The sequence below is a fragment of the Patagioenas fasciata genome, chromosome 3 (genome assembly GCF_037038585.1).
Source record: "Patagioenas fasciata isolate bPatFas1 chromosome 3, bPatFas1.hap1, whole genome shotgun sequence".
Taxonomy (NCBI): Eukaryota; Metazoa; Chordata; class Aves; order Columbiformes; family Columbidae; genus Patagioenas; species Patagioenas fasciata.
In genome coordinates this window covers 54,913,809-54,931,401 of record NC_092522.1, presented here as the reverse complement: position 1 = coordinate 54,931,401, position 17,593 = coordinate 54,913,809, and the positions used below count along the sequence as shown (strand labels likewise).

The following is a 17,593-nucleotide window of genomic DNA, read 5'->3' as shown; positions in this document are numbered from 1 at the left end:
ATGTTTATGTTTTGCTGAGGTATAAAGACCACCAGCACTAATAACTTGAAACTCCTGACACAAGAAGATGAACAGATAAACCAGCAGGTTTAACTTTAAGCACAAGCAATTTTTGCTAATATAAATGTCTTCATCTCAGAGAAACTTTTATGAAAATTACTAAAAAAGGTATTTTATCACTGCTTGGTCAGATCAAACAATGAAGCAGAAGGATGCAGTGAATCTTGTCAGGGAGCATACTAATGTGCTTTTGATGTAAGTCCTGAATAACACCTCCCTCCTCAGGACATGCCTATGTCCCAATTTCACACTCTGGTGTCCAGTGTTTCCAAAGGGATGCTTAGCACATACCTTGAAGCAACTAAAGGCTACTAATGTGTTTAAATGCTGGCACAGTAGCTAGGCTGTCCACCACTAAGAACGAGGTAAGTTCTACGACTGGAATGAGACAGGTGAGAAAAGGGACAGGCACAACAGAGTGCAGGGACCTGTCACCAAGACATCTATTCCCACAGCAGAGCAACACACAGACACTGGAGTTGGAATCTCCCCCAGCCACTGAACTTGTAAGGGGTAGAAAAGCAAAGCATCCACAACACAACCATCACATTCACCCTGGCTCATAATAACAGTCCTGCCTTTTATTAGGAAACACTAGTGTGCACAAAGCTCCGTCCTGTTGAGGCTATGCTGGTTTTGACTCTACAGAAAGCCAAGCTGGCAGCGCAGCCACCCCTGTGTGGAGGAGTCAGGGCTCAGTCGGCCACACTGCCCACGGCTGACTTGGCATCAAGCCCCCCTGTTCCCTCCCTCCTGCACACAGCACTGAGTTCTGGCAGCACAAGAAGGTGGGTACATGTGGCTGATGGGCGTCAAGGACTGAAAACAAAACTGGAAGATCCCTTCACAAAAAAACACAGGTGGAATACAGATGTAAGTGATTAATAGTTCAGGCTGGACACAGGTTTGCCCAAAACACCTGTCAACTTCTACATTTTGTGAAGTTTGCTTCCTTCTTCTAATTTCCAACAGCAATCAAAATCTTCTAAGGTTTGGTGCTACAAACAATTATACATCAGCAACTTCATCTGCACAGAGTCAAACTGCAGCTAGCAAGACAATCTTAGTGGCTACGATAATTTCTAAGAGCAAAAGTGAGCACAGAATTGCTGCTTCATGTTGTTTTCTCCTTCTAAACTATAAATAAACAGATCGCTGTCTCTCACTCAGCACTGTCAACCCAGTGCCTTCTAGCATTTTCAATGGGTGCTTCAAAAGTATCAGGTTAAAGAAAATAATTAAAAACCAAAATAAATGTTAGAATCGTAATTTATTTTTCCCCTCCTCCACGCATCTGCTCTTCTCAAATTCTTACACCTTCTTTAGTTCTTTTTGCTAGATTTTCTTCCACAGCCACTTAAAAACCTTCCTGAAAGTGGAGAACCTCATGCCATCCAAGTATAAGAACTGAGTAATTAGAAGAGGACTCAGGTTCAAAACCCTAATAACAACATGCAGGAGACTACACCACTCCCACAAACAGCAAAAAAAAACCAAAAACAAAAACCAAAAAATGAGCCATTAAAACCACATTGACAAAACAAAACCACATAGATAAAAACAAAACCACATTGACAGAGCATTATAAACCTGTTGGGACTATGGTAACTTTGCTATAAGGAGTAACAAGAAGGCCAGCACAGGAGAACAGAGACAAAATAAGGAGCAGAATAATGCACAGACGGAATGTTCCAACTAAGACCAGGAGAGGCAATTTTCATATAATAATTGAAAACAAAGAGGAAAAGGGAAACTTTTTTTTATTTTGGGGCCAGAAGGGGCAAGACAGGCTTAAGGAAGTTTAATTTTGTTTTTAAATGAGCAAAACCTAGCAAAAAGTTAGAGCATTTAATGGCTTTGTTTAATAAAAGTTCAAGCTGTAAAATACTGAGTGTCTGGATGTGCTTGTGCCACTGTTCAGAGCACAGCTGTTGTCTGCCAGGGCTGCAAGGCACACCTGGGTCGCACAACAATCCCGTTCTGTCTGTCTGTCTGCTGCAGCCAAGCACGACCAGTCCCAACTCCTTTGGCCTTAGGCTGTCTTCACTTTCTCCTTCTTCACCCTCCTCAGTTATCTCTCCTTTCTTCATTGGATTAGTTAAGGCAGGAGACAGAGAAGGGGTGTCTGAAACATGCCAAACAGGGTCCACAAGCACTCGAGCAGATGCAGGAGATGGGAGGGTACATGCAAGATTGTCTTTTCAGCAGCAGTGGACATGATATGAGCTTAAGATGATGTTGGTAGATACCTAAATTTTGCATAGAAACTTCATGGATTATAAAATTAAACAGCATTAAATATTAAACCCCATTGGCTCAAAGTCCCCAAGCCACAAAATGCTGAAGTCTGGGACATGACTCAGAAATCTCTCTTGACGCGTGCCTTTTTCTTGTAACTCCTTTTCCCAAACATCAGCCCTCAGCATAATGGTTCTTACATTCCTAATTGCACTGCCACACCAAACCCTGAAACTTCACACACTGCAAACTCATGTAATGCAGCACAAAGTCAAACCAAGCTATAGTCCTGATCCCTATGCATTCATCCACTGTCGTGCTGCCCCAAGCCAAGTACCAGTATGCCAATACTGACAATTCAATCAGGAAACTGATTGTGTGTCATTTGCAATTTTTTATTTTAACCTGGCTTAAGATGAACCTTCACAGGTTGCCACAACAGTAAAATGCACTGCTTTGCTGTGTAAAGAGACCTATGCAAGTGAGAGCACATGGAAATACTTCCTCGAAAAGTTTCTGGGAAGTAAAACCACAGTACATTACTGAAGACGGAAATCGCTTTTAAAAAAAAGATTAAAAATAAATAAAAACTGTATATCAGTTCCTAAAATAATCCTATGATTTTAAAAATACAAACTGAATAATAACTGTAAGCATCTAAAAATGAAAAAGTGTTTCCAGTTAGTGCAGTGCAGTAATTGTTCAACAATTATGCTTCTACCTAGTGGTTTTCTTATGCAGAGGGAACAATATAAAAAAATTAAAACGTAATCCTGATTATCTTGGGAAACGATAAAAAAAAAAAAATTAAAGCTAATGAGATTCAATCCAACCACACAGCACCAATGTAAAATGAGATTTTTGACCTTATAGGCCCCTGTCAGTTTGTACAGAAATAATCCTTTATTTTACTACGATGGTGCTTTCTGAAGAAGCACCTGATCCTTCAAAACACAGCTTTATTTAGAGAACTGTAGCCATTAGGCTTACAAAATTAGATAGACTATACTAAAGCACTACTGGATAATGAGCACACAGAAGGGAGAATGCTTCTGGCATGCACGTCTGCCTGTCAGGAGCAGGCTTCCCTACATCTCCTGCTGTCTCATGCTACCCTCCAGCTCTGTGCTCAGGTCTTAGATATGACGGCAGAATTGTTCCTCAGTGATAAGGAGCCAACAGCCATTTTGGAAAGGTATTTATGTTTATTTTCCTTCAGTTTTAAGGCCCACTTCTTTTTTTTTTTTTTTTTTTTTTTTTTAAAGCAGACTTTCATTTTTATAATTTGAAAATAACTGGAATGGTGTCTAAATGTCCAGAAAATGCGAAGAGTCCAAAGGAAAGGTCACAAAACATCATAGCTTCACACAGTCCAAGGTCAGGACTTCTGACAGTAGGCAGTAGCAAAGTTAGGAGATGATGCTACAGAAGACCACCAAAACCAGGTATTTGTCTGCTTTCTTAGGAGGGAGGAACTCTTTATCTAAATCCTTCATAGGTGCAGGATGTTGTTACCACAACGGAATTAAGTCAAGCTAGCTTAACAGGAGGGCTTGAATCATTCCCATATGCTGATGGGGGAAACAAAAAAAAACAACCCTGAAAACAAATGTACATATACTCCTAGCCTAATGTAATGGCATATTCAACTACAGATAACTCATTCCTCCCTATCTGTTACTAGCTATAACCAGGTTAATGCTTTCACTTGAGATCACATCTTATTCTGAGAGACAAGGACTACATCATTCAAACTCTAGCTGTGTGGATTTGTAAGGCTACACCAGAGAAAGCAAACAAATTCTACAATTTACTGGGAAAGAATCACAGAAGAGCTCATCTTTCTGCAGCACAATGAGCCGTAATAGTCACCTAGCAAGCACAGACAGAAACAACTGTAATGACCTCCACAGGTTAAAAAAATGTCTCCTTCAACAGCTTTAACTGCAATGCTTTCAGAATTTCTGTGAATGCCCAAGCAATCCTGTCTCAGTATTCCACATATTTGCACTGCATTGCTTTAGGCTCACTTCTTTAAGCCTGGATAGTGGCTGAGTGAAATTTGAGCACAGATCTGTTAACTTTCAAAACCACAAATAATTTGTTTTGGTTTCTGTTGTTTGGGTGTTATTGTTGTTGGTTTTCTGCCTCACATCCAAGAAGACAAAGTTTATTTTGACTGCTAAACAAAACTCACCCCCAAGACCCCAAATCTTTCACAAAAGTTCCAACCACAGAGAAAGTCGATTTCAAAGTTGTGGTTAAGGATTACGATGGCATTCTCCTTCCCATACTTGTGGTAATTCTCTGGGTCAGTGTAGAGGGTGCAATGGGTGCCTGACCACCATTCCAGCAACATCACCATCTCTGGAATAAAGAACAAGAAATACATGAATGTATGTAGTATATGCAAAGCCACAAATTAGTAACATGTTATAAAGCATCAGTCGCCTCAACAGTGCCTGGCAAAGAAGGGGCTGTAATGAAGCTGAAATGATTAACATAAACTATGCAGCCACACATCTTGTTACCAGAAGGTAGGGGGACAAGGAAGAAGAGGGAAATAAGGAGACTGCATGGAGAAGGGGAGCAGAAATTTTCCACAGTGATATTGAGAAAAAGGAGTTTCATTTTTTTGAAAACTGCAAAATCAATGCCACACACCACATGTAAACTTAGCATTTAATGGTTTAGAATAATAAAACAAAACTGAATGAAGAATGGAACAAGTTTGTAGAAGAAACAAACATACTTATTCCTGACACATACATGTCCTCAAGCTCCCCTAAAAAATGCACAATTACGGACCAGAAAGCAGTTTGGACAAGACACCTGTAACTAGGTCTGTTACACGTACACTTATTCATCATCTTGTCAACTTGCCAGAAGTAACAGTCATATGCTCTGCTACATCTGATGCATTCTACATTTCACAGGTGTGCTATCAGTCACCCAAAGTAAAGCAAATAACTGAGACTGTATCAAGAACATCCATCCCCAAACCAAAGAAAAGGTGGGTGGCTGACATTTAAGTGTGCAGAGCCAAGAATAGTTATTAATAGTGTACCTATCTGCACATCCCTTAGTTGATGAACTGATGAAACAAACGGGGCAGAAGAAGGGTGAGGTTGGGTGGGGAAACAGGGAAATTACTGTTAGAAACCTCAAAAATCACTCTGGATTGACACCCAGATTTGTTCCCAAAACCTACATGTAAGAAATGATACCAGGATCAGTAGCACAGTGAGGACCACTTAAAACACAGCCATACTTATCTAGCTGAGAGCAGTTTCTCAGCAGTCTCCTAATGACTATCATACAGCTTTCACCTTCCTATTTGCTTATCCCATTATCAAGCACAGGCAAGAAGCAGGCATTTTACTTGTTTCACTTGTAACTATAAGCCTGACCGCAAGACTTGTTTATCAAACCTTTATTTAGCAAAGTCCCTCCGGTCAGGGGCATGGGAAGTTGAGGTGAGTCAATAAAGCCAACAAGCTTGGAGAGCTGTATCTCCATGGAAATAGAAAAAGAAAATCTAAGAGCAGTGGCTCTTCTGAGGCAACCCATGTCCTGAGCTGGGGGACAATAGGAAAAATGAGAGCTGTCTGTCAAGACAGAAAAGGAATTGAGGGACACGTTTGCTTCCTGTCAAAGCTATCACAAAATTCCTGTACCAAAGCAAAGGTCTAATGTGTGGGGTTATCCTTTGCCAAGTGAAACATATCTCCTGCTCAGAGCATGTCTGTGCCATATGAATGTCTCTCCTGGAAGGATGAGACATCCAAGATGCTCTCCGCTTCAGGAAAACCCAGAAGCACTGCAAATCTTCATTCACCTCTGGAAAGATCAAAACCACGCCAGTCTCCGACACGCTTTTGAAATCCTTTCAATTTAGGTCCCCCACTGGCCTCAACTAGTGACTGAAAACAGCTAGGAACAAGTCATCTACATTTTCAGTCTTCACTAGCAAAATTAATTGCCTGAAGCTTTTGGATGACACTGTACTGTACACCGGAGAACAGGTATTAGTGACAGGAACAAATTTTATCTAAGAGTGTTACAACCAGGCTAATAGACAATCTCTACTCAAATAACTTCACCTTAATATGATAAAGCCATGCTTACAGTACAGATAAAGGACTGACTTGCCAGTCCCCCTGCTTATTTCTAATCAGAGCTGGTAACTACTCCTGTAGCAGGAGTACATATTATTCAGTGCATGCTATTATGCATCAAAACAATAGTCAGAGATGCAGAGAGAGACCTAAACTGCCATAGATTAACCAATGTTTTCCCAGATTGGAAATTGACTTCCCAATGAAAGCCAACAATGTTCACATCTCAGTGAGAGAGCTGTGGCAATACACAAGTGTTTACACGGCTGCACTTCCAGACTTCCCCTGCTAATCTTCCCAAGGGTGTAGCTTTCTATTCCATTTGTCTTGGGAATAAAAACACTACAGTCCCCAAAACACACACAAAAAAGAAATGAATAATACCACAATCAAATAATAACTGGGGGAAAAAAACCCACACTGTAATTTACAAAACTTTACAGAATCTACAGTCCCATCCTGGTGCAAAACACAATCATAGAAAAGAAAGGATGTTACTGATGGGATTAGTTTGTCTTTTGTTTAACTAGGAACCCAACTAGGAGAAGAGATGACTGCCAGGTGGGATTTTCTCTGTCTTAACCTCTGTTGACATTAAACCTATTGCCTAAAACAAACAAGTAGAGATGATGACTGTAAGGCCCTCTTAAAGAAAAAGCCAAGTTTACCTGAGAAAAAAACAGCTTCAAACCCATCCCACTTTAAGTGTCATGAGTTCTTTTTTCTTTTTCTAAGAAATCTGAATAAATGTAATAACACATCACAAATCTCATTATACAGGTGTGCCACATGCATAGAGCTCTTTAGTTACATATTTTCAATCGCAAATACATTTCAAAAAAGCATAGACAAAAATATTTCTATACATTGAAATAAATGACGCTTTTTCTATGGATAAACAACGTTTAATCCAATTCCTTAATTGTATTCCTTAAACACGTGTTCATTAGACCATAAGCAAAACAGCACTGAGTGCGCAGGGGATTCGCTCCGCCCAACGCGCACACCTTTTAGCAATAAGAAGTGTGCTTAAATACAGTAAGGTATTATATATTCATAATAACCCCAGGAATGCCCATACATATTCATAACCTTTCCCCACTTCTTATTTAAATGAGTCTTAGATAACCATTTCCATAGTCTCCTCCTTGACTGTCTCCCGTTGCGCCTGCGCAGTGTCACTTGGTGATTTTGAGGAGGGGTCTTTGAAGGTCTTTGGATGAAGGCTCCTTCAGCTTCGTCACAGTGAACTTTTTACCTTTGGCTCATTACGATGAATTTGCTGGAACCCAAGCTGCCAAGTCGACCGAAATCAGACTGGCACCCCCTTTTTGCTGTAAATCTTGGCTATCTTGTCTCCTCAAGGTTACAGCTGGTGCTGTAAAACTTCTTATCTCGGCATTCAATGAGGTTCTGTTTTTTTTTTTTCTTAACACAATTGGTTACATACCGCTCTAAACTAGATATTCATTATGTGGCTTAAAGTGTTAGTTCATTAGTAGGCCCTTATTATGTGGTTGGTTAACCCTTAAAATGTTAGTTCCCTCTATCAATATAACTTCATAAACAAGTTTCATAACTTTTTACATGGAACTTAACCACCTTTTCCTTTTTCCAGGTTCAGAGCCAGTGCCTCATTTGGTTATATCTGTAAACATTAAACATCTTAGCACGAATCACAACTGCATTTTTCACAACATGGTTAGATTCTTCAGGTTTCACATGAGCAGGATGTTTGTGTGAATAAATGCTGGAGGTCCCAGTTCCTCACCTTGCATGCCCATTTGTCACTGATGTGCTCACACAGATGCTGCAGAAACACAAAGCAGGCACTGAATGCCTCTGTATTAGATACAATAAATACCATCTGTCGACCTTTAAGTTCTCATTTCTTCCCTAATCTTTCTTCCCCCTTCTTCCCAGCCTCCTTTCTCTTTGTAGTTCTCAAGCAATGATTAGTAGTGTCAGTTTGCACTACTCTTGCATCATGCCACCAGCTTACTTCCACAACCTGCCACAGAAATTTATTACCCAGAAACTTGCTGTGGTGGCTCAGCAGCACAAGGTCACTCATACACACTCCCCCTCCTCCACAGTGTAGAGAATCAGTGCAAATTTCCTCCTCTTTGTACACCAGTCAGACTGTATAAGTAAAATAAAATCTATAATCTATATAGGGGAGGAAAAAAATTATCTTGCTCCCAACCTGGGGTGGTCCAAGATTTCTAAAGCTTCTCCCCAGCTCCTTTCATGAGGTTTTGGGGTTTGAACATCACAGCTAAGTTGGCAAATCAACATTCACTCGCATCCAGTGATGCTTCCACACAGCTAATGCAAAGGAAGGGGAAAAACCAGAAGTATTTGAAGTCTCTCATCCCTGCTCTGAAGACAGAGTCCTTGCAGTATGTTACAGCTAGCTTTGGGAGAGGCTGATGGTGCGGAGAAAACATGCCTTCAGATGCCTAATATGGATACTCTATCTGCTTAAGAATGTTGAGGTTTTCTGCCTTTCTGGTACTAAAAACTCCTCACTCTGCTACACAGAATGGCCCCTACCTCCCGGTAGAGTAGCCTGCTTCCTAGCTCTTCACTGCACATATCTGAACTGACTCAATGCCTGCATGAATAGAACAAAAAAGAAAACACCCCCAAGGCTGACTCGAATGATAAACTAGTTATATGAAAAACATTGAAGGGAAGAAGGGAAACACACACAGACTTTACTGAGACTTTTTATATTCACCTCAAAGTTTTGCAAGAATGAGTCACTAAAACAGTTAACATTGTTCTTCTATAGAATTTGTTAGTAACTCCTTTAGCTAACTGTTCTTGGTAAGCCATCAAACATTTCCTTACAAGATTAACCAAAAATGCCTTTTTTAAAATGCAAGTAAAAGCATAGTTATATATTGATTCAGTAAGTAAAATAATTTGAATATCTCAAGTAAGAATGTAACCTTTTTAAAAAAGCAACAGAAATGCTTCCTTCTATGACATTCTTAATTTTCTTTAACCTATAAGGTTATAATTAAGGTAGCACCAAGAAAGAGAACTTTGACATTCTTATGGGAATATATGGTGAAAGCATAGTAAACTCTCCAATACAAACAAAATGCAAGACAAATGAACAAGCTGTGACCACCTTTTCAAGGACCAGACAGGGTGAATGTCTGTGTGACAAACAAGTACAATGCAGAGAAGATTGGGGCAAGTATTGTGTCCCCTCCTCCACCCCCAAAAAAGGTAAAAATAAGGCTAAAGACAGACTGGCAGCGTAGTCCAGTCCATGCCTGTCTGTAGAAGAATGACTTAAATAATAACTTACCACCTTTCCAGATTTTTGGGGCTACATCTACTAGGCACACCTCCTACATATTTTCCATAGAAAGAATTAATCCTACACATAACTAAGAAAAGCACATATATTTCCTTCTCTGAACTACTCAAAAGTCCTCTCTGAACAAAGGACAGGGTTAAAACCCTAAATGATACCTACTATATTAACTGCAAAGCTACCTAGGAGGTTTTCAAGACACTTTTAAGTATTGATGACCCCACAGCCTCCTTGCACAGGCTATTCTAGTGTTCAGCATAATCATGCCATCTAACCTGGCCAGTCACTTATTCCTGGTCTCTATTCCCTTCTCTGCAGGAGCTACAAGTAATTATGAGGAAAACCTGAAGGTAGGAGTTCTGCTGTAAACTTGCACTGATTAGGTACATGAAACAATCGGAGCTCAGAGCTGGAACATCACCACACATCTACAAGAAAAAAAAAATAAATAACTTATTATTATTATAGAAAAACATACACGTATTTCCTGTGAGGGCAACATAAAACAAGTTCTTGGGGAAAAAAACTGCAGCTGGAAAGTCAAGCAACACCTTTCACTTCTCCCCAAGATGAGAGGGAAGACATGAATGGAGCCAGACAGACAAGGCATCAGCTCTCCAGCTTCAGATTCCCTCCCATTCTTTACTCTGAGCAATACATCCAGGTGTACATCTGAGCACCCGTGAGGTGTAATGGAGAAACCTGGTCCGCTCCAAGACAGAGGTCCTGGTCTTCAGCCCACAGGAAAATGTGTAAGTCAACTGGTTTCAACAGAAGAGAAACCCAAAACCCAGCAGCCCCTTGCCTCAGCATCACCACCCTTCACCTACCCCCCACCCAATTTACCGCAGTTGTTGATTTAATCACCATTATCTTTGGGCTTTTTTCTGCTCCTTTAAAGCTGTTTTACAGCAAAAGGGAGGAAGCTAAAGGGGGAAAATTGTGCACTCAAGCCAAAAACCTTTCTCTATTGCCTGCCCCAGTCCCCACAGGAGATCCTGTAAGCAACTCTCTTGAATAACACGGCTGCGCTTTTAGGGACAGAAATCACCAACAGAGAGGAAGGCAGAAATGATGACTCTTAATTCCCCACCCATCAAAACTGAATGTGCTTGCAAGGAAAAAGATAAACACAGCCCAGCCCTTTCATATATTCAAGCTCTGAAACCCATTTACTTCAGCATTTGCTTGCAGGAAATTTTTCTAACATACTTCTGTCCACCAATCTCCTATTCCAACAAAGACAATGTGCTGCTTTTGCCACAAATGACTGAGGTCAGTATAGCATGTGCTGATCAAATGAGTTAGTGCCAACAAACAGGGAAAGACAACATGCTGCTTGGCAAGTTCCCATGACACCAACATTTGCTTTGTATGAGGAGCATGAAACGAGGCAGTCGCATCTCTTCTGGATGTGGTTTCTTGTTGCCCAAAACATCATCGGCTTTTTCCTACTGTGCACAGGAGCATCACCACAGAGGAACTGCTTAGCAAAAGAAAAAATGGTTACAGTGCATCTACTGCAAGCCACAAATACTGTTAAACACAGGAGCCACTAGATGGGCACAGCCAGTTAAAGAATTTTACCACTTCTGACTAGGATTTCAGAGATCAGAAGAAACACGTGATATATTAGTGAACTTTTGCATGGTGCCTAAAGGCTAGGAGAGATAGAGTGGAAGTGCAAGTCAGGGCTGCAACTTAAGTTTTAAACAAAGTAGATTTTTGCTTCTTGTTTCTCAATAACTGAGGCCATGATATCACTTTTTGTGAAAAGACAATATGAGTAAGTCAGCCCACTTCGGATTTAAGTGAATGGGAGAGGAGAGCAATGGATGGATAACACATCCCACTGGGATAGACCCAGAAGTCTGTTGATGAACCCCATACTTCATTATGGAGGGAATTTTTTTCTATATTATTTGAGAGAAACATATGTCATGGGATAAACCCAGTCAGCAGCTAACCCAAGGAGCTAGGAAGAGCCGTGCTTCTCTACCTAGTATTTCTGAAGCAGCTCACATCCCCTCCTATGTTGCTAATATACTTACCATTCGGGGGCTGTGGGCCTCATATTCTTATACCACCAGAGGACTGGGATGTTACGACACCCTTCTTGACGTATTATTCCTCAAAACTGGATCTCTCATGAATGTGCTTTGACTCTGCTCTGTTTTATGGCAAAATCAGCTTTCAGAAGAATCCAGATTATTCTCTTCCCTGTCTGAAACACCTCCTCCGCTGTGTGGCCCCAAAGTGGGTGTGACAAAGGACCCTTGGTGGGTTAACCCTGATGAGCAGCTACGTGCCACACAGCCACTCGGCTCACTCCCCCATCACCAGTGGGACAGTGTGCAAATATGAAGATCAGAAGCAAGAAATCTCATGGGTTGACATAAAGACAGTTTAATAAGCAAAGGAAAGAGGAAGAAGAAAGAGAGGAGAGAAAAAAAAAAAAAAAGAGTGACGCAAAAGCAATCACCTCCCATCAGCAGAAAGATGCCCAGCATGTCTCAAATAATGGCTGTCTTCCAAAAAACCACACTCCTTCTCAGTTTTAATTGCTGAACATGATGCTATATGGTATGGGATATGCCCTTGGTCAGTTTGGGTCAGTTGTCATGGCTGCACCCCCTCCCATCTTCTTGCCCACCCCCAAACTACTTGCTGGGGAGGCAGAAAGAGTGGGAAAAAGAAAAAGCCCTGATGCTGCACAAGCACTGTTCAGCAACAGCCAAAACACTGCCATGTTAATCAACACTGGTTTAGTTACAAATCCAAAGCACAGCACCATACAGGCTATCAAAACAAAACAAAAATCCATACCAGCTAGACCCAGTACCACTATAAAGGGTTCACTCTTCATGCTTAAATTCTATCTTTGAATGGTGAGCAGACTAATGTCTACAGCTAATGACTAAGACAGTTCAGTCATTTCTAGCCAGGATGAGAGAAATTTCTTTGGATAAGCAAGAGTGTCTCAACAACAAAACTAACATTTGTGCCCCAGTACCACCAATGAGAAAGCAAGAAGAAAGACTCTTGACAAGGAAGCAGCATTAAAATAAAGGTAATGCAAAACTCATAATCTAACAAAGCTGAGCTCAGGGAGACACAGATGAACTAGAATACTAAATCAGAGACAAAATCAAGTCTCATCAAAAAGTAGTTTCAGATTGAGCATGGCACCATGTTTTTAAAAACAGAGAAGAGTAGAGACATATTACTAATACTTAGACTGGTGAGCAGATATATGATCAGAGTAACTACACACACAGTAATCAGGCCTCAGTACTACATGGGAATGAAAACAAAAAACAACAAAAAAGAGTTCTTCAGAAGAGATGTCTGTAAGAGTTGGAATTCAAGAAAACAAACCCTCTATAATCTTTCAGAGGCAGGTCTATATGTCATAATCTGCTAACTCTGATTCTATAGACAAAAGAGAGACTTCAAGTCTAACACATCCAGGCTACACTAAGTAATTAATATGGTACAATAGAAGAAATTGCTATTAAACCAAAGACAAACTGAAGATTAGTAAACAGCTGTAAAGGAGAACTAAACTAAGAAATCCCGCTATTTTTGGTTTCTTTTGGTCGACCTGGATAAAGAAAGATCTTCTTGAAGTATTCCTGAGGACTAAACCAGACAGCACAAATTAATAAATTTTGTAGATGATACAAAGAAACATTTTAAGAATCAGATGACATTGAGAGGCAAGGTAACAGAAACTGAATTAATTTTGACAGGAGAAATAATTGTGTGACGTGCTGCAGGACTAATAAGATAGAGTGTCATAATTTGGAAATGACAAAGAGATTTCTGGGAACGTTAGCTTGCCACTCAAGAGTTGCTGCTCTGTTCGTATTATGCAGCTCTAAGAAGAAAAAAGATGGCATTAGGATGTTTGTTCCTGGAGAGAAAGAGAACACCACATTGCCCTACTGAAATAATCTCTGGGCCAGCACATCAGTACCAGACATCCATGCTCACAAAAGAAAAGCTGAAATGAAGCAGGTACAGACCAGGGCTATCAGGATAACCAAGAACTAGAAAAGCTTGGCTCACTCAAGCTATCAAACAAATGCTGAAAGAGGACTGGACTGCTCCCCACAAATGTGGCTTAAGGACACAGGAGGTTAACAGTGCAGAAAAAGAACAATTTAAGCTAAATACCACTGGCACAAGAAACAAAGGGACTGAAAATACAGCTATCTGGTATTCTGAAGCCTATTCTAATTGCTTTGGCAGATTAAACTTATCTAACAGCTTTATAAATTGAACAAGATTCATCTTAAAAAGAGTATACTACACTGCTGCTAGAAACAATGTGAATTTATTTCAGTGATACAGGAACTCCTTTCTAGTCCTACTTCTCGTCATTAGAAAAAAATTGAAATTTTCTAACCAGACTGTCTTATAGACCCATGTCTCCCCTCTTCCATCGCTGCTTGAGAAACACACTGCAGAGCCAGGGTACCACAGGGAGGAAGCTGGTGTCTCACAGCAATATGCAAAGGCTTTTGTTTAAGAAGGACAGCACCAGCCAGAAACCCTTCCCAAAGGAGTTCTCAGCTGAAAATCACTTTCCAGGGGGCGAGGACCTGAAAATTCAAGCATGCACAAAAGCAAACATGAACCAAGTTAATAGATGTGATAGTCTTAACTTGTATATATTCAATCACAATTGACTTCAACACAAGGGAGCATTAGCATTTCCTTAACTGTAGGAATATCAACACTGTCCATACTGAGGACTCACACCTTCACTCAGCAACAGCCCACACATTCATGTGACTTTTTTTTTTCCCATATTCATTGCTTATATGTACCAATTAGATAATCTAAAGATTAGGAAAGTGATTTGACTCTTAAGTCAATCTTTCATGCTCAACCCATGTATTTAGGAAGGAAACCTATTTTCACATAATTTCTCTTATCCTAATACGTATTCTTACAAAAGTCTTAATTTCTACATAAAGCAAGTTTATCCTCTTTAGTTTCAACGCAAACAAAAATTCTGATTTTTGAAAGAAAGCATTTCAGAACAAAATGGCATACCAAAAGAGAAATCCATGCCTCCAACATGTTTAACCTGCATTTTCATTTACTCACAGAAAAATGATTGATGATAAAAGAGACTACCAGGTGCCACAGAAAGTAATCTCTATCAGAAATTGGAAAATAAGTGCATTTGTTTAGAAAACTGAGCAAAGGTTAATTTAAGTCCTAAGAAAATCTGCAGTGCTTCTAAATAAAACCTCTAGTTACATTTCATAGAGGTGTAAACATAAAAAGAAGGAATTGCTGTCTCTTTGGAACAGCAGAACAAGAAAACTAGGGGTCATGGCACCTAAGGCTTCTGTACCTTTCCATTATTTGTGTTTTGCTTTTGATTTCAGATAACTAGCGCACTCATAAGAAATACCCACTTATTACCAGAAGTAATATGGTACAAACAATTTATTTTTAGGGGTTAAGGCAGATAACTTATACTTAGTCTTGTTGTGAACAACATATTCTGTCTGAATTTCAGGATGGGAAATAAAAAGCTGACTGAGTACCTGTATTATATCAGAGTTAATGGTGAATAGCAATGGAACTTCTGTCACTTTGAGAACATTGTTCAGAACAAAACCATTACTCATTTTTCACTTGCATTCCACGAATTCCCTGTCTCTGCCTGTAATCTTAACAGCACCTCACCACGTGACATCTGAGAGACAAGAATTATGTCCCGGTGCTTATTTTAGCTTCTTAATCCCTAACAGTGACTTTCACAAAATGTTCTTTAAAGGGACAATAAGGTAAGAAACTACAATAAAACAAATGGCTTTCATGAACTAAAAGTACTACAGATCAAATATACCTATGAAACACACATAAAGCTGTGAATTTTGTACTGAGTGTAGCATGTAACCCCTCAAACTGAAGTTATTCAAATACATAAATAAACAAAAATCCCCATTTTTTCTTACAAAAATATAATATGAATCAGAAATAGTACATTCTGTTAAGAAAGACATACACCCAAAGTACACAACAATATTACACCACAGGTAAGGCCACAAGTGCCTCTCACAACACATTTAGTTTGATTGTGCTTGCATTAATATTTCCTCAAAACTTAAGTGCAGCAAGGAAGTTAGAAAAAGGATCCACAGGTAGAACATTGCAACCTGCTCAGCCAGCCTGCAGCTCATGTGCTCCAGCAGGTGAGGACATGAAAGCACCACTGGCTGGCCTGTTAGCCTCTCACTGCCCAAACTGAAAGGGTGTCCACAAAAGAAAAAAAAAGGCATTACTGGCTTCCTGCTTTCCAGTCCCAGCAGCTCAGTGTAACACTCCAAAAAGATTGGGCACAGACATAACATAACTACCTTCTTGCTTTTGCATGTCTCCCGCAACACTGTAGTACTCTTAGAATTATTTGCATTGAATAATTTTCCTAGGAAACACAGGTTTAGCTCACATGGTACATGGCAACCTTGCACAATCATCAGGCTCAGAGTCTACGCTCTTTCATTCAGTTTCCAAAAAGGGAGCCTCTGACAGTCACAAAAGGCAGGATGTGCTTGTCTGGTAACCAAGACATTTTCTTACTCAAGGATTTAAAATTATGAAGAGTAGCAGCCAGACATATAATTTCAAATAGGTACAGAAGTAATAGCTATTGTTTCTTTTAGAAGGCACGATCTGACTTGTCACAGCAGTAGCAAAAAAAAAAAAGACCAACGATGCAAACAAGGCGTGTGCATTTTGGGGGTAGAGAGGTATCACAAAATCAGATGCAAATGCACTATTGATATTTCTTTCAACTTTATCACAAGTATTTCTAGCACAACAGAATCACAGTAAAAAACGCAGAAAACCTCAAGATTTGAGCAGGGGATGTAATATTACACAAAGTGTATCAGGTGCCAGAATCTACTCCCATTACAAACTGATTAAAAGCATACAGAAATTCCAGAACAAAGAAGGCAGCCTATTGCAAAAGTGGGTGATTTCCTTTAACTTAGCTAGAGAATTAATTTCTGAATTATCTTTACCACCTTTGTTGCCCCAATTCTCTGAAAATTAAAGATGCACAGGACGCATGTGACTCACTGACTTGGATACAGTGTTTTATCTGCTTGCTAGGTGATGGAGACAAAGTTATCCTCTTCCCCCCCTTTAGGCCATAGACAATACTGATTTAAAACCTATTGAAATACTCTGCTTTAACTCCGGGAGGCTGACATTTTGTCTTTGCATTAGGAAGACCTACAGCTTTTTAAGATCAACTCTCCTTGATGGCCATCTGGGCTTCTCACAGGACTCCAGCCACTTGAAACTGAGAGAGGCACCAGTTCTGGTTGCTGTATCAGACCCATCAAGGGCAGCCTGTAGAGCTGTGAGGTTGCCAGCTGGCACTGTGCCTGACGTCTCTGAGGTTCTGTGCAGGCCATATGGGTCTTCTCTAAGTCTTGCCTAAAGAGCTGGAAAGCAGAAAACCAGTGCAAACAAGCACTATTTAGCATCTAAATTTACCGACCTTATGTGAAGGCTTAGACAATAACCTCCTGTGTTATCAACACGGCTGTTTCAATGTCTTTGCAACAGCTTGCACAACAACAGAACCAAGAATGGACAGGAAGGACCTAGGGGTACTCCAGTCCTGTCTCACTAAGGGCCTGTTATTTGAAAACTGTAATTTTTCCAGTTCAGATCTTTCTCCAACTGGAACTGGCATGTAGCCTGACAGAGTGGAAGAAGCAATGTCAGCAAGTTCAACTGAAGGACAGAAATCACTCATGACCTAGGTTGCTGCGAGCATCATTCTTTCCTATATTTTTCTGAC

General features: G+C 40.1%; 1 protein-coding gene across 3 annotated transcripts in view; it reads right to left on the bottom strand.

Moving 5' to 3' along the window:
- The window catches only part of AGPAT4 (1-acylglycerol-3-phosphate O-acyltransferase 4), a 92,730-nt gene that overhangs the window by 32,500 nt on the left and 42,637 nt on the right, over positions 1-17,593 (bottom strand). For all 3 annotated transcript variants that reach the window (XM_065835395.2, XM_071806368.1, XM_065835394.2), the window contains one exon: positions 4,496-4,665. In XM_065835395.2, coding sequence (XP_065691467.2) covers positions 4,496-4,665 — 170 coding nt within the window. The remainder of the gene's footprint in view (positions 1-4,495; positions 4,666-17,593) is intronic.